At 34.3% G+C, this 12,798-nt stretch overlaps 1 protein-coding gene across 1 annotated transcript in view; it reads left to right on the top strand.

The window, feature by feature from the left end:
• The window catches only part of MYO16 (myosin XVI), a 277,468-nt gene that overhangs the window by 184,947 nt on the left and 79,723 nt on the right, over positions 1-12,798 (top strand). Inside the window, exons 24-25 of the mRNA XM_058825534.1 lie at positions 8,386-8,461; positions 11,056-11,231. Coding sequence (XP_058681517.1) covers positions 8,386-8,461; positions 11,056-11,231 — 252 coding nt within the window. The remainder of the gene's footprint in view (positions 1-8,385; positions 8,462-11,055; positions 11,232-12,798) is intronic.

Here is a 12,798-nt window from a genome sequence, read left to right as displayed (position 1 = left end):
TCACTGTCAAGTGCTAAATTTTCAGAGGACAGCTTAGAATCTCAATGGCATATCTAGTGTATAAGATGTGTAGCTTACATCTCAACATGCAGGATATGGGCTACCTAGTTCTGGCTCTGGTTCAGTCTTCCTTGTAGAAGGAGGTGATTCAGATCCCTCAGCACAGATGTTTAATGCTGCTCTAGCTGGCTCCATTTTGCATACAGATGTGGTTCCAGAACAGTACAGGTTCCCTGAAGCTGCTGTGTTGTATATGTAGATAGCTGGGTTACCAGCATCAGTCTGGTAAAACAATCAAAAACAAACGCCCCCCACTTTTTCTGTTAGTAGTCATAATATTTTTTTTTTTCCCACAAAAACCCCAGAACATGCTTAATGTCTTTCAGCATGACTGTAAAATTAGATTAATATTTTTTTTATTCCCTTGCCTGCAATGTTCACAGGAATAGTGTAATCAGTTCTTTTAGACTTCTTACACTTTCCTTTCCAATACTTCGTTTTCATATTGTCCCCACAATCACATAAAACTCAAAGCAAGCAAGTTAGATATGTTTTTAAAGGGATAGTTTTTTGGTGTGGTTCTCTTTTCTTTTTTTAAATAATCTGACAGTGGTATAAATAGGGACAGATCTATTTTGTGGCCTCTCATTTGGAAATTAAGCTGAGGGGTGTCTGGAGTTGCAAAATTTGTTCCTGCCCAATGACAGAAATGTGGTCATTATGGAAAGGACTATTTGAGTATTGCTTAAGTTCCTGACCCAAATACTCTGAATAACTCTCTGTAGGTTCTTCTTTCATCACAAACCCTTCTACTTAGAATCAAATTTTTTGCCAAAGTTAAGTGGTTTGAATACCTCCACTACTGGGACTTGTCAGTAGGAATGTGGGCACACAGAGATTAGATAACAGTACAACCAAGATTTTGTGAAACTTACTAGTACTTCAAGTGATGGAATAAAGAATTGACCATGAACTTCAGATGTCTACTTTAATTTATAAACTTTTTTAACACTTATTACACAAGTATTTTTAATGCTGTTCTGCTTATACTATTTTGTAATAAGAGCTCAAAAAGGTTCCACACCCCAAAACTTGACATGGCAGCAGCATCAAGGCATCTACATTAAAATCACAATCAGAATAATAAGCAAATTTCTTCAAAATGGAAGAAATTTTTTTGTCTTATTTTCTGAAGAAGCAATCAGAAGATTTGTAAAGACCAATATTTCACGTTCTGAAAGTTAAACTGTGCGTGGTAAAGAGGACACTTTTCATTAACATGTGTTTTAGTCTTGCATGGTTGTTTAGATTTTTTGTTTCATAACATAGACACTTGGTTTGACCTTTTCCTAATAATAGTAATGACATTTAATCTAAAAGCATGAACAAATAGACAGCTCTCGAAGAAATGTAAATCCACACATTCTTTTGAAGTCAGTGGAGATCCTCTGATTTACATTGGCCAAGGAACTATTCCAGTCAGGTTGTTCCTTGCATCCTTACATCAGTAAAATACTTAGCCCTGCCAAAACAGAAAAGGTCTCTTGCAACTTCTTAACTCTGCTCGCTTTAATAGTAATCGAGTTAAATCCTTAAAGACACTTGCATTTTTGGTGTCTTGTGGGACTATTATCTAGCTATCATAGACTTAAATTGACAGCATTTCATGATATGTATTTATATAAAACTTTTATTGTAGTGTGACTGTACTAAATGACACAAATTGAGTTTATTCTGAGACTAGTGCATCTTCATATGTTGAGAACCTGAATATAAAAACTCAGATTTTAAAACTGCTGATGCTTTCTTTATATTGCACTATTACTACATTTAGTAGCTCTTTATAGAGGTCATTGGTGATATATGCTTTATGAAAATTGTTAAAGGATGTTTTAAGTATATCAGGATTTATTGGCACTCAAAAATAAGAATTTAATATATAAAGTATCAATATAGTTTGGCAGATTTTGAGACCCATTTTTATAGTCTGATATCAATTAAATGGGTCTAACATGAGTGAAGTATAAAGCAATCTTACCCTTGATTGTTGCCTTCAGAGATCTCCCAATTTAAACCAATTTTGTTCTCACCACAATTTTTCACTGATTTTTCTCCTTTAACTTGGTAAGGCTTCTCTGTATTTACATGAGTGTAACTGGAAATCAATCAGACCCAGAGGGTAGAGAAAGAATTACCAGTAAATTGTGACAGGTAATCAAACAGAAAAGTCTTCATTTCTGGCATTAATCATTGATGCTCAGGTGATGTGTCCAGGCTGGCAGTTGGGGAGGAAGCCACACTGGATGCAGCAGGCTCTGTGTGAAGGCACACATCCTGATTTCTCTAGATAACTGTTGTGACTGCAGTGTACTTCATAGCCAGTGTTAAAAGGCTACTCTGAATCATTAGAAAAAAATGAAAAAAGAAAGCTAATATTCTGTGTTGGCCCTTGGTATGAACCACTTTTGACCTTATAATTTGGGCTTCTTTTCAACGGTAGTGTATGGTTGTAGGTCAAAGTCCAGAATGAATTAGGTTCATTTCTTTTCTCAGACACTTGCAGTAGCTATTTTAGCAAGTCAGAAGTGCAGTTAAACTGGAAAATGCAGTTATTAAAAATACTTCCTCACTGAAAAGACCTACTTTTGTATATTTAACTGAGATTGACAGACAAAGTTTTGTGAACAAAAGTGTTATATCCAGCTTTATATTCTGAGATAATTACAGCTGATACAGATGTGTCCATGCAATTTTAAAGGCCTCTCTAATATGTTCTTATTTGGTGAAATTTTGTGTCAGGATAAAGGTAGAAAAATTATCTTTTCCTCTACTATCAAGTTTTTTAGTTGAATGAATTTGTGTCATTAACTGGGAGACATTGTGCATTCCCTTAAGTTTCATGCTCAGCAACTTTTCTTAAGACTAAATATGTCATATTATTGATCCAAGCATAATGAGCATTAAACTATCCCAGAAAAAGCAGTACTGAGTGAAAAAGAGCAGACAGAACGGGTCAGAAGTTAAAGAAAGACAGCACAATGTTGAATTGAGACAAAGAACACAGAAGAGGCTCAAAGTAAGGGGGAAAAGAAATCCAAATAATTTGGAATCCTTGCTTAATTTTCTGGCTGAATCAATATTTCATGGAAGTCTGTGTGTATGATACCCTTCTGAGAAACCTCAGATTTTTTTTTTTTTTTATTTATTTTCTTGTCTGTTTTGGAGGGAAGAAAGAGAAACAATATGCACAAATTAACTTCTGCACATGGAAGAAATCAGCACAGGGCTCAGATATTTTATTGGAATCTGAGAGTGAATATGGTTTTACACAAATGTGACAGAATGATCCAGTGGAAGAGAGAAAATGGATTTTGCCTCATTTCTTTTGAATTTTGCTATTATTCCTGAACAAGATTAAATCTGTCTTTTTCTGCATGGGCAATATGATATATTGCTTGTGAACACACATGAACACATGCTTAGCAAAGGCCACTGTGAGCATCAGTACTTTATCATATCAAGTATTTTACTTTATCTCCTAGTTTTAATTTTACAGCTGAACAGAATCCCACAATGCCTTGACACATTGTAAGTCTTTTCTAAGAGCTCTTTAACGTCTTGGTATCTGAGTGCTGTAAGACAAAAAGCTTATCTGTTTTGCTCAGGCAGAAGGTAGAAGAGAATGATTTAAGGGTTTTATAACTAAAAAAAAATTGATTCTAGTGAACGGCTTTATCTGGAGGTTGTTTAACACATTTCTCTGAATACTGGCAGTCTAATTTCTTCCAGAAAATTTTTGCTCATCTAGGGCATTGCTTTGTTTCTGGTGCCTGGTATGACTGTGGGTATCCTGAGGTGCTTCTCACAGACACTGTCTGTGGGGGAAGAGGCACACACAGCACCTTGCAAACTTGCCTTGACGTAGCAAAGAGTTTTATGGGTGCACCTGACCCTCAGCTGAAACTATCCTAAGAATCTGTAATACTGAATCTCTAGGTTCATTTATTGATAACATTAATATTTACATTGTGGGCTCTCACTTTAGGAAGGGCTTCACATTAATTATATCTTTGAACTGTTAGGCATATCTGTAGCTGTGATTTTTGAAGAATAACATTTCCATCATTGAACTTTCTCAAGGACTCAAAGTTCTTTATTTTTTTTTAATTTTATGGAAGAATTAATATACCACCAAGTAAATAAGAAATATATTGTCTTAGTAAGTGCCAAGAAACACAGCTTTACCTAATAGTCGTATTTAAGATAATGGTATTTGCCTCATTATTCATGTGATCTGAATAATACATCATCATAATTTAAGCTTTATGCTGTTTAAATTAAACTTGAATTTACAGATTAAATAAACCCCTTGTCACTGTTTGCATTGCCACTGTTTTGACTTCTTGTACTGTAATAAACTGAGCGGACCTAAAGATCAACAACTTTGCTCTATAAATCAGTGCACTTAATGTTCCTTTGAGTGTAGATCTTTCATTTCTCAGCTACCTGCATATCAAAAATACCTCTCAGCTGTCAGCTCACCTTCACCAAGGCAGTCTTCTCTCAAATGCCTTGTATGTCCCAGGCAGACTCTGAAACTGAACCTCTAAATCAAAAGACAAAAGGAGGTGGATTAATCAATAAGGATGCTTTCATTTTCACTATTTTTCCCCAGGCTGAATCCCCAGACAGAACAATCAAATCAATCTAATCTAAACTGTACCAAGGCATATAAAGGCAATTTGACACAGATTCTGGTTTTTACATAGACGAGACAGTCTTGCTTTTTCTTCCTTTCTCTCTCTCTTGCTTTCTTTAAGTAGTCTTGATTTGGGATTTTCACTTTCTGGAGAAAATTATAAAATGCTTTCCCCCACCCATGTATTTTGTTGCAAAATACTTCCTTCTTTCAAAATGCTATTCTATCACAGTGTTAGAATAAGGCTTGCAGACTATAAAATTATTTAACTCACTCATTGCTTAACAAGACTTGTTTTGGAAGGTTTATAAACCCAGTGATACTTAAAAAATGGTACATGCAAGCATATCACTCACATTCAAGTACTGGCAGAAAATTAGCAACTACAAGTGTCTCCCTGTGCACCAAATTGTCCTTGGACATGTTCTCAAAAATTTCTCCTTTGCTACATTGTCTTATAACCTAAAATTTACAACACAGGCAAAACTGAATTTCTCAGCTATATTTTGCTATTAAAATAATAAAATTCCCATTTTTAACTGGGAATGCAGCCAAATTGTTCCTAATATTCGAGGTGGTGTTTTCCTAGCTTGTTTTAGGGTTCCTGCCAAATCTGCCATTAACCATGAGCTTTTTTGGCCTATCACAAGATATGAAAATTATTTAGGAAAAAAAGAGTATTTTAAAGAATTGATGAAAACTATGTGTAAAGGGAGTCCTGTTTATAAAGTATATTGGGATATCCAATAAACTTGCAGAAAATCCCTTAAGCAAGTCAGATGTTATGAGAGAAGATATTTTTATTCAGAAGAAAATATACACAGTCTTGTGATTTTCTGGCATGAGGATAATGAAGCAAAGAGGCAAGAATATGTGAAAATATAAGAGAAATACTCAGTTTCCAAAGTCAGATCTGTGCATATCTGGTGAGTCTCCTGTTTTTTGGGTGTTTTAGCTCTTGATTGTATCTGGTAGTTCTTATAATATTAAAACCAGCTATGCTAACTTAATCAAACAGAAAACAGGTTCAAAACAAATAAACTTAGGGTTTTTTGGGGTTTTTTTAAAACTTAGTAATTATTGAAACTCCTTGACACAGAGTCTTATTAGTGAGATCTGGAAACACAGATTTGAGGAGGAAATGAGAGTCAAGAGATGCTAAACTCAAAGGTGAGATTCAGCCTGCAGGACAAGAGCTCCTTCATGGGCAGAGCCCTGAAAGCTAAGAAGGGAACTGGTGCTGGTAGAGTGGAAATACTCCTCAATAGTTTTCCCAAAATATTCAGGACTAGATGAATATTTGGCCATACCCATTATGGCTTATGTTAAGCTCTCTTTCTTTATGAACTTAAACTTAGAAGGAAAGCAAATCCAGCTTAATTTTGTTTTAATCTCTTGTAATCAAATAAAACATAGTGTGGAACAATATTTTTTTAAATAAAAAATATTTCAGCTATTCAGATACTATTTACAAGTCTTGTTTCCTTTGGCTAACACAGGCATATAGGTTTGCACACTGTCTACCCTAAAAAGTCATCATATAAAGCAAGAGAAAGCAAGTTGTGATAAATAGAAGTGACAATAAGTAGTATGTTTTATGATACTGGACCCATTATCTGAGTGCACATTTCCTGTCTAGAGCATACAATATTTGCTTGCTTTTTCTTCTCAGAATAACTACCCACTGTGCTTGAGTGCCAGCCGGTGCAAAGTTTGGGCCAGGTTTGTTTGACAAACACAATGGAAGAAAATGAGGTTAATAGATGTTCTTTAGGTAGCATGTATTTTGCCATCTCTGATGAGGGCAAGATTAAATCAACAAAACTGACAGCTGGAAGAGGACCTATTTCTTTTTCTATTTTGTGGGACTGGCAATGACTATGGAACCCTAGAGTGTCATTTCATTGAGTCAGTTCTCATGTCTTTAGGCAGCGAATTAATTTACCAAGTCTATGGAAAAACTGTTTAGAGTGTTAGCAATTTCTTCATAAAAGGGAATCCCCCTAACTTTAATCTGTTTTATGTGATATTAAATATGTCTTATGAATATAGTTCCAGAAGTTTGTGATGTATTATACCAGCATTAATACTGTTTTAATCTAGGCAGTTTATCATGATACAGTATCTCCCACTGCTATACTTACCTACTCTTCCCACCAATACTAATTCTCTTCTTCTAATTTAGTGAAAGCCCAAGACACTCAATTAGGAACTGGCATTATGGATTTGTCATATAAGTTCTGTTAATTACCCTTTATGGACCAAGACAGCACAACATTTATGCTGAGTACACTAAAAGCATTTAAGAGTATACTTAAAGAACACTAATAGTTTGCTAACTGTGTTGTATGTTCTTAGGAAATGCAATTAGAAAATACATAACATTGGATCTGTCATGGAAAAGAACCATAATTCTCTTGTTATACCTTGTTCATGTCAGATGCCATAGTAATTACATAATTTGACAATTACTCACTCTAACAGATTATACACTTCCAATACACGTAATTTCTTTTGTGAGCAAGATAGCATTGCATAATTGTCAAGTGACCCCATGGAAAATTAATGAACAGATTAGTGTTACTAATCTTAATTATATATATACGGCTTTATTAAATGTACAAGGATAAAATTTCCCCAAACACCTAAGGGGTTTAGGATATAGATCCAATAAAAAAATTAAAGAAGGTTTTAGATAGAAATGTGGTCCCAAGGTAAATAAAACTGAACTGTATTCTAAGTTCTCATTAATACCTGCCTAATCATGCAAATGCTGAAATCTATAATTTTCTTTCTTTTTGACTTAAAAATTCTCTTTGGATTCTACTACAATGCAAGCCAGAGCTTCTGTAAATTAACTCGTTGTTTTTCATCCATCCCCATACAAAGTTAAAAAAAAAAAAAAAACAAAAAAAAACCCAAAAAACACAAAACTGCTTTCTTGTCTTAGTGGTCCTTTCCTATACAGTTTCTTCAGGGATATACTCAATATTAAAAGAGACATTTGGTTGTATTTCTTTATTTTGGATGTACCCTCAGTTCTGGCTAGAACTCAGATTTTGCTCAATTTTTAGAGTGTCTAGTACATGTGTTAGAATTTTTCTGCAGTCAGATGACAGATGCAGGGACAATCCAGCTGTCCATTATTGAAATCACAACATCAGGCAACTGAGGTGACCCAAAATCCTCATGGGCGTAGTTATTGGAAATGGAAATGGGATTTGTGTATAACCTATTGACTGAACTTACCTCCAAAGGATGCATCAATGTTTGGAATTTGTCCTGAGTGTGAGTTTGGACTCAGATTGTTTTGTGATGGTTGGTGAGGACAGTTTCCCATTGACAAGGAGTTCTGTGAGCTGGGAGTGATTTGTTCATCCTACAGGGAAAGCATTGTTTAGGTCAGTGTTTCTTGCTTTACAGTACATATTTGATTCAAAGCCTTTTATTGTGGGAATGTTTTTAAATCAGTCCAATGAAATGTCTGTATAGCTACAGAGGCGCATAATGTTCAACACCAGTTCTTCTGGTCAGCATTGTAGGCACTTAGAAAATGCCAAAAGATACTACCTGGTGCCAGCCTTTAACTGTTGAGTGAAAAAAACCCATAGCTTCATTTCTACTGCTGTAAGATTTTTCAAAGATGCATTGGTCATTACTAATGATGTTGCAATATTTTATTATAGGTTACATATGAAATTGCTGGTGCGATAGAAAAAAATAAAGATTCCCTTTCACAAAATCTCATATTTGTAATGAAAAGTAAGTAAATGCTTTTGTGGCTACTGTTGTTAGAAATCAAGATATTATGACTTTAATTTTCATTTTAGTTTTAAGAGATATTTATATATATTTTATTTCCAGTAAAAAAAAAACACCCCTGTCTTTATCAAGTATTTGCATACAGTATTGTTTGATATTTGCTCTAATTTAAAAGCTTTTAAATTCATGAACATAGAGCATCTTTATCATGTGATGTAAAGAAAAAGAAGATGTAATATGATGGGTGAGAATGACTTACAGAAGACAATGAGTATGAACTACAGCACAAATAAAACTCAGAAAACAGGGGAAGGAAATTGGGCTCCCAAAATCATAGAGGCAGCAGTGGGATGTACTCCACTGCTTGAGCACCTTTCTAAAAGCAGTAACTTGTGGGCGTTCTTATGGTTTTTCAGTGAATAGATATAAATGTCCATTGAAATGCAAAATTAAATGCCTTTCAGTGTGCATGTTGCATAATTATGCTTAATAATAATAATGCAACCAAATAATGAATTAATTAATCATAATTAATGATTCATAATATGATTAATGAAAACCTCTATCATTTCCCCTTTCTGGAGAGGAAAAAACAAAACATTTTCCTCAGGGAAATACCTGTGTCACCCTGAGATGTCATTTGTCATCTCTCCAACCACTGTAGGGTTTTTCACTTAATGTATTATATACTTCTAGTTCTTTCCTTAGAAATAGAGGCCTCTTGTTAAAATTTATTTCATTTTAGCAATTTTTCTGTAAAATTAGGCAAGCACCCTAGTAAAATTATTGATGCATTTTAGATGCAAAAAGTGTACATTCCAAATCAAGAAAGAAATGAAAGAAATTACCTTGAATATAAGCCCATTGATTGTAGTTTTAGAGATATTAAAGTTCTCACTACTTGGAACATAGATGATATTCTGCCAAAGAGCAGGTATGATAACTTCCAGTATGTTTGATGAGAGAGCATTCTTCCATTCTCTCACATAATCCCTTTTTGCACTTTCATTGCTGTTTTGTGTAATCAGCTATGTAACTGTTAAAAAGCAAGAATGGGGGATGGATATAAAGAGATTGGATATCAAAAGTTTCATATGGTGAGGGTGAGTATATACACAGCTAAGGAGTAATAATAATAATAACAATAAATTCTGCTAGAATATTTAAAAACATGTAAGTCATTTAAGGGCTAAGTGCCTTCTTTTTTAGTGACTTAGGCTTAAAACCTGTTGATTGTCAGTGACATATTTTCTTTGGACTCAGTTTCAAAAGTTTTTTAATGTCTAACTTAAGTGCATTCTTCCTTTGGTTTTCATTGATTTCATTTCCTCAATCAAAACTTTTAACTATAATTACATTAAAGTAATTTGTATATATGTGTAGGAATGTGAAACATACCTGCCTGAAAAATATCAGAAGAGACTTTTGACATAGGATGTATCTGTTTTAATTTGAAAGACATAATTTCTATGCATGTCCTAATCCTGCTTATTACATTTTAAACATATTATGCCCACTGATTGTGCTGAAATAATTTCAATTATCTGTTTCCATATCTTCCTCATAAATTTAATGTTCTTGTTAAGTAAGGAATAGCAACCTCCACAGAAAAAGAGAAACAAATCTATTGTATTTATCGTACAGTAAGAAACCTGTAAGCATTTATTAAAGAGAAAATTGAAGATTTTTGCCTGCGAAGCTATTGTTTATGATGCTTATCCCATTCGTCTTTCTGTGTTTTTTGTTTGTTCATATGATGTATGTGATCACAATGCCAGTTTGCTAGTTGTTAAAATACATTAACTGGAATTCAGCATGGTTAAGGATGTATCATCCAATGAGTTCTTAACACTTATTGATGCTGTGGCAGTACAAGCAGCATGTAATTATCATGTTCAGCTTAAAAAGCCTGTGGCCATAAAGGATTATTAGAATGAAATTTGGAGAAAGTATACTATCTGTCTTAAATTTTTTTTTTTTTTTTTTTTTGTTTAAAAGCACCTCCTGGAAGCATATGTACATCTGTATGCCATTGTCTTTTTTCTGTAAATGTTTTTAAGTGTGATCTTGATATAGAGAAACCAAATTTTCTACAGTCTGTTCTTTGCATTACCTTTTTTTATATCCCTGCTCATGTTTTGTGTATATATAATTCAGTGCAATGAGTGTGTATAATTTATTTCTGTCAAGTGCCTTGATTGTTTCTAAATACTACATCTTAGGAAATTGTGCAGAACTCATCTCTTACATTGCTTTAATAGATGGATAAATTGGGAATCTGTAATGGAACAAAATTCAGAGGTGATGATCCCATAAGTAATTAAGTTTAGACAGATCAGTCTGAAGGGTTTTGGTTTATGCCCTCTATTGGTTCAGCGCAGGACCTGAATATGTTCAAAATAGTGTTACTATTTTCAGACATTGAATGTCTTTGATAACTTTGATAATGCTCATTTTTTGATTTTTCCATTTGTTTTAGGTTTACTTATTTATTTCTCTTCTATTGTGTGTATTTTTACTGACAAACATCATAAATATAATTTTTTAATTTATATTTTATCGTCATGCATTTCTTTCTCTTTTTTTATTTCCAGCTAGTGAAAATGTTGTCATCAATCAATTGTTCCAGTCCAAACTGACACAAACAGGATCACTTGTTCCTCCTTATCATTCCCTTAAAATCAAAGGGTGTAAAGCAGCTTTGCTCAGTAAAAAACCATCTGTAACCTGTGCAAGTGGAGAAGCAAAGAAGTATATGGAACTCAGCAAGGTAAGAATTAAGGATTCTTTCCGCTGGTGGCTCCTTGAAGATTTTTCTGCTATTTTGTCATTTCTGCGATCATCTTGTTCTCTGCTTCATTCTCTGTAGTCATTGCGTTATTAAAATAATTTAGTACTTAATCCCAACACCAAAGCAGCAAAAGTGAGAAAAGGTTATAATTTATGAACACTAATAATTCTGGTTCAGAAATCTCTTTCTTGGACTCTTTGAGCAGAAGGTCAAACAAGATGATAAGGTCCTTCAAGTCTGAATCATTCCAGGATTGCCTGGTTCCAGGGCTTACTAGGACTCAATGCAGTCTTACCAATTTTTGGTTGTATAGGAGCACTTCTTCATTTTTTTCTCCTTGAAAGGCTTTATGGTGAATAGTTGAGTAAATTCAGACATAGGAAGTGTAAAAGTAAAATCTTAATGTTCTTATTATGTCATAATGAGAAGATTTCTGGTTTCATATGAAGATCAGATGTAAATTTTGGCCATCATTGTTATTTTAAATGGTGTTTTATAGTAAATTTTTCCAGTCAATTTTAAATCAGATCAAATATGCCTTATTTCTAAACTTACTTATTTTCCCGCTAAGTCAGACAAAAAAGTGAAAAGAAAAACCCAAACAAACATTATCCATAAACCACAAACAAAAGCAAAAAAAGAGAGGAGCGGGAGAGAAACTTTGAAGATTATCAGAAAATTAATTGCTCATGTCACATGGAACATCTCTCTTGAAAAGAAATAATGTGATTTAGTGAGTTAATTCATGACAGAGCTTAGGAATTTATCCTTTTAGAAAAGAAGCACACACTTCTCACAATACATCAGCTGCCTCACCAGGTTTCTTGAATCTTACAACTCTATTTTTGGTTTACAGCTGCATAAAATTGATTCTGTCATGGGATTAAGGAGCCTGTACTCATGTGTCATTGTGGAAGGCTTTAGCAATGGGACTTTCCTTATAGTCCCTGTGCTGATAACAGCATAATTCCTGACTACTGTTCTTGTCAGTAATCTCTGTGGAAAAACTTAGATTGAAGTGAATGGTGTTGGTTTAAGGCTATATTTAGCAAACAGCTGAGGCCTTGCAAGGTGCCTTTAGGTGCCTTTCCACTGTAGTAACAGCTTCCTAAAGGAAGTTTCCTAAGGATGTGACAAAGATCCTAGTCCCATACATGGGAGGAAGTATGAAAAGCATTTGTGAGTTAAAAACCAGGGCAAAACACTGCGCAGTTGAGACCTCTGAAATTATGCTGGTTTTGACATGTCCAGAATTGCTTTTAACCTTTAGTTACTCTCTTGAGAGACAGAAGACATTCAATTCCCTTGGGAAGCATGATATCTGAAGTCAGAAATTTCAGATTCAGTGAAAATGCTGTAAACCTTTAGGCATTAGTTGGAAGGTGGGAAGAACTTCATCCTTCATCTGTCTGCAGAGACAAGGATGGCTTTGCTTCTCAGACACAGGCTTTGAGAGCAGCTGTGCAGGTGAGACAGAGCTCTTTGTCAATACTAAGTTGGCTGAATTTGAGCAAGGTATACTGCCCTGCAGGACTGGAGCAGAACT

The sequence above is a fragment of the Ammospiza caudacuta genome, chromosome 2 (assembly GCF_027887145.1).
Source record: "Ammospiza caudacuta isolate bAmmCau1 chromosome 2, bAmmCau1.pri, whole genome shotgun sequence".
Lineage (NCBI taxonomy): Eukaryota > Metazoa > Chordata > Aves > Passeriformes > Passerellidae > Ammospiza > Ammospiza caudacuta.
This window is presented reverse-complemented; position numbering and strand designations above follow the sequence as displayed.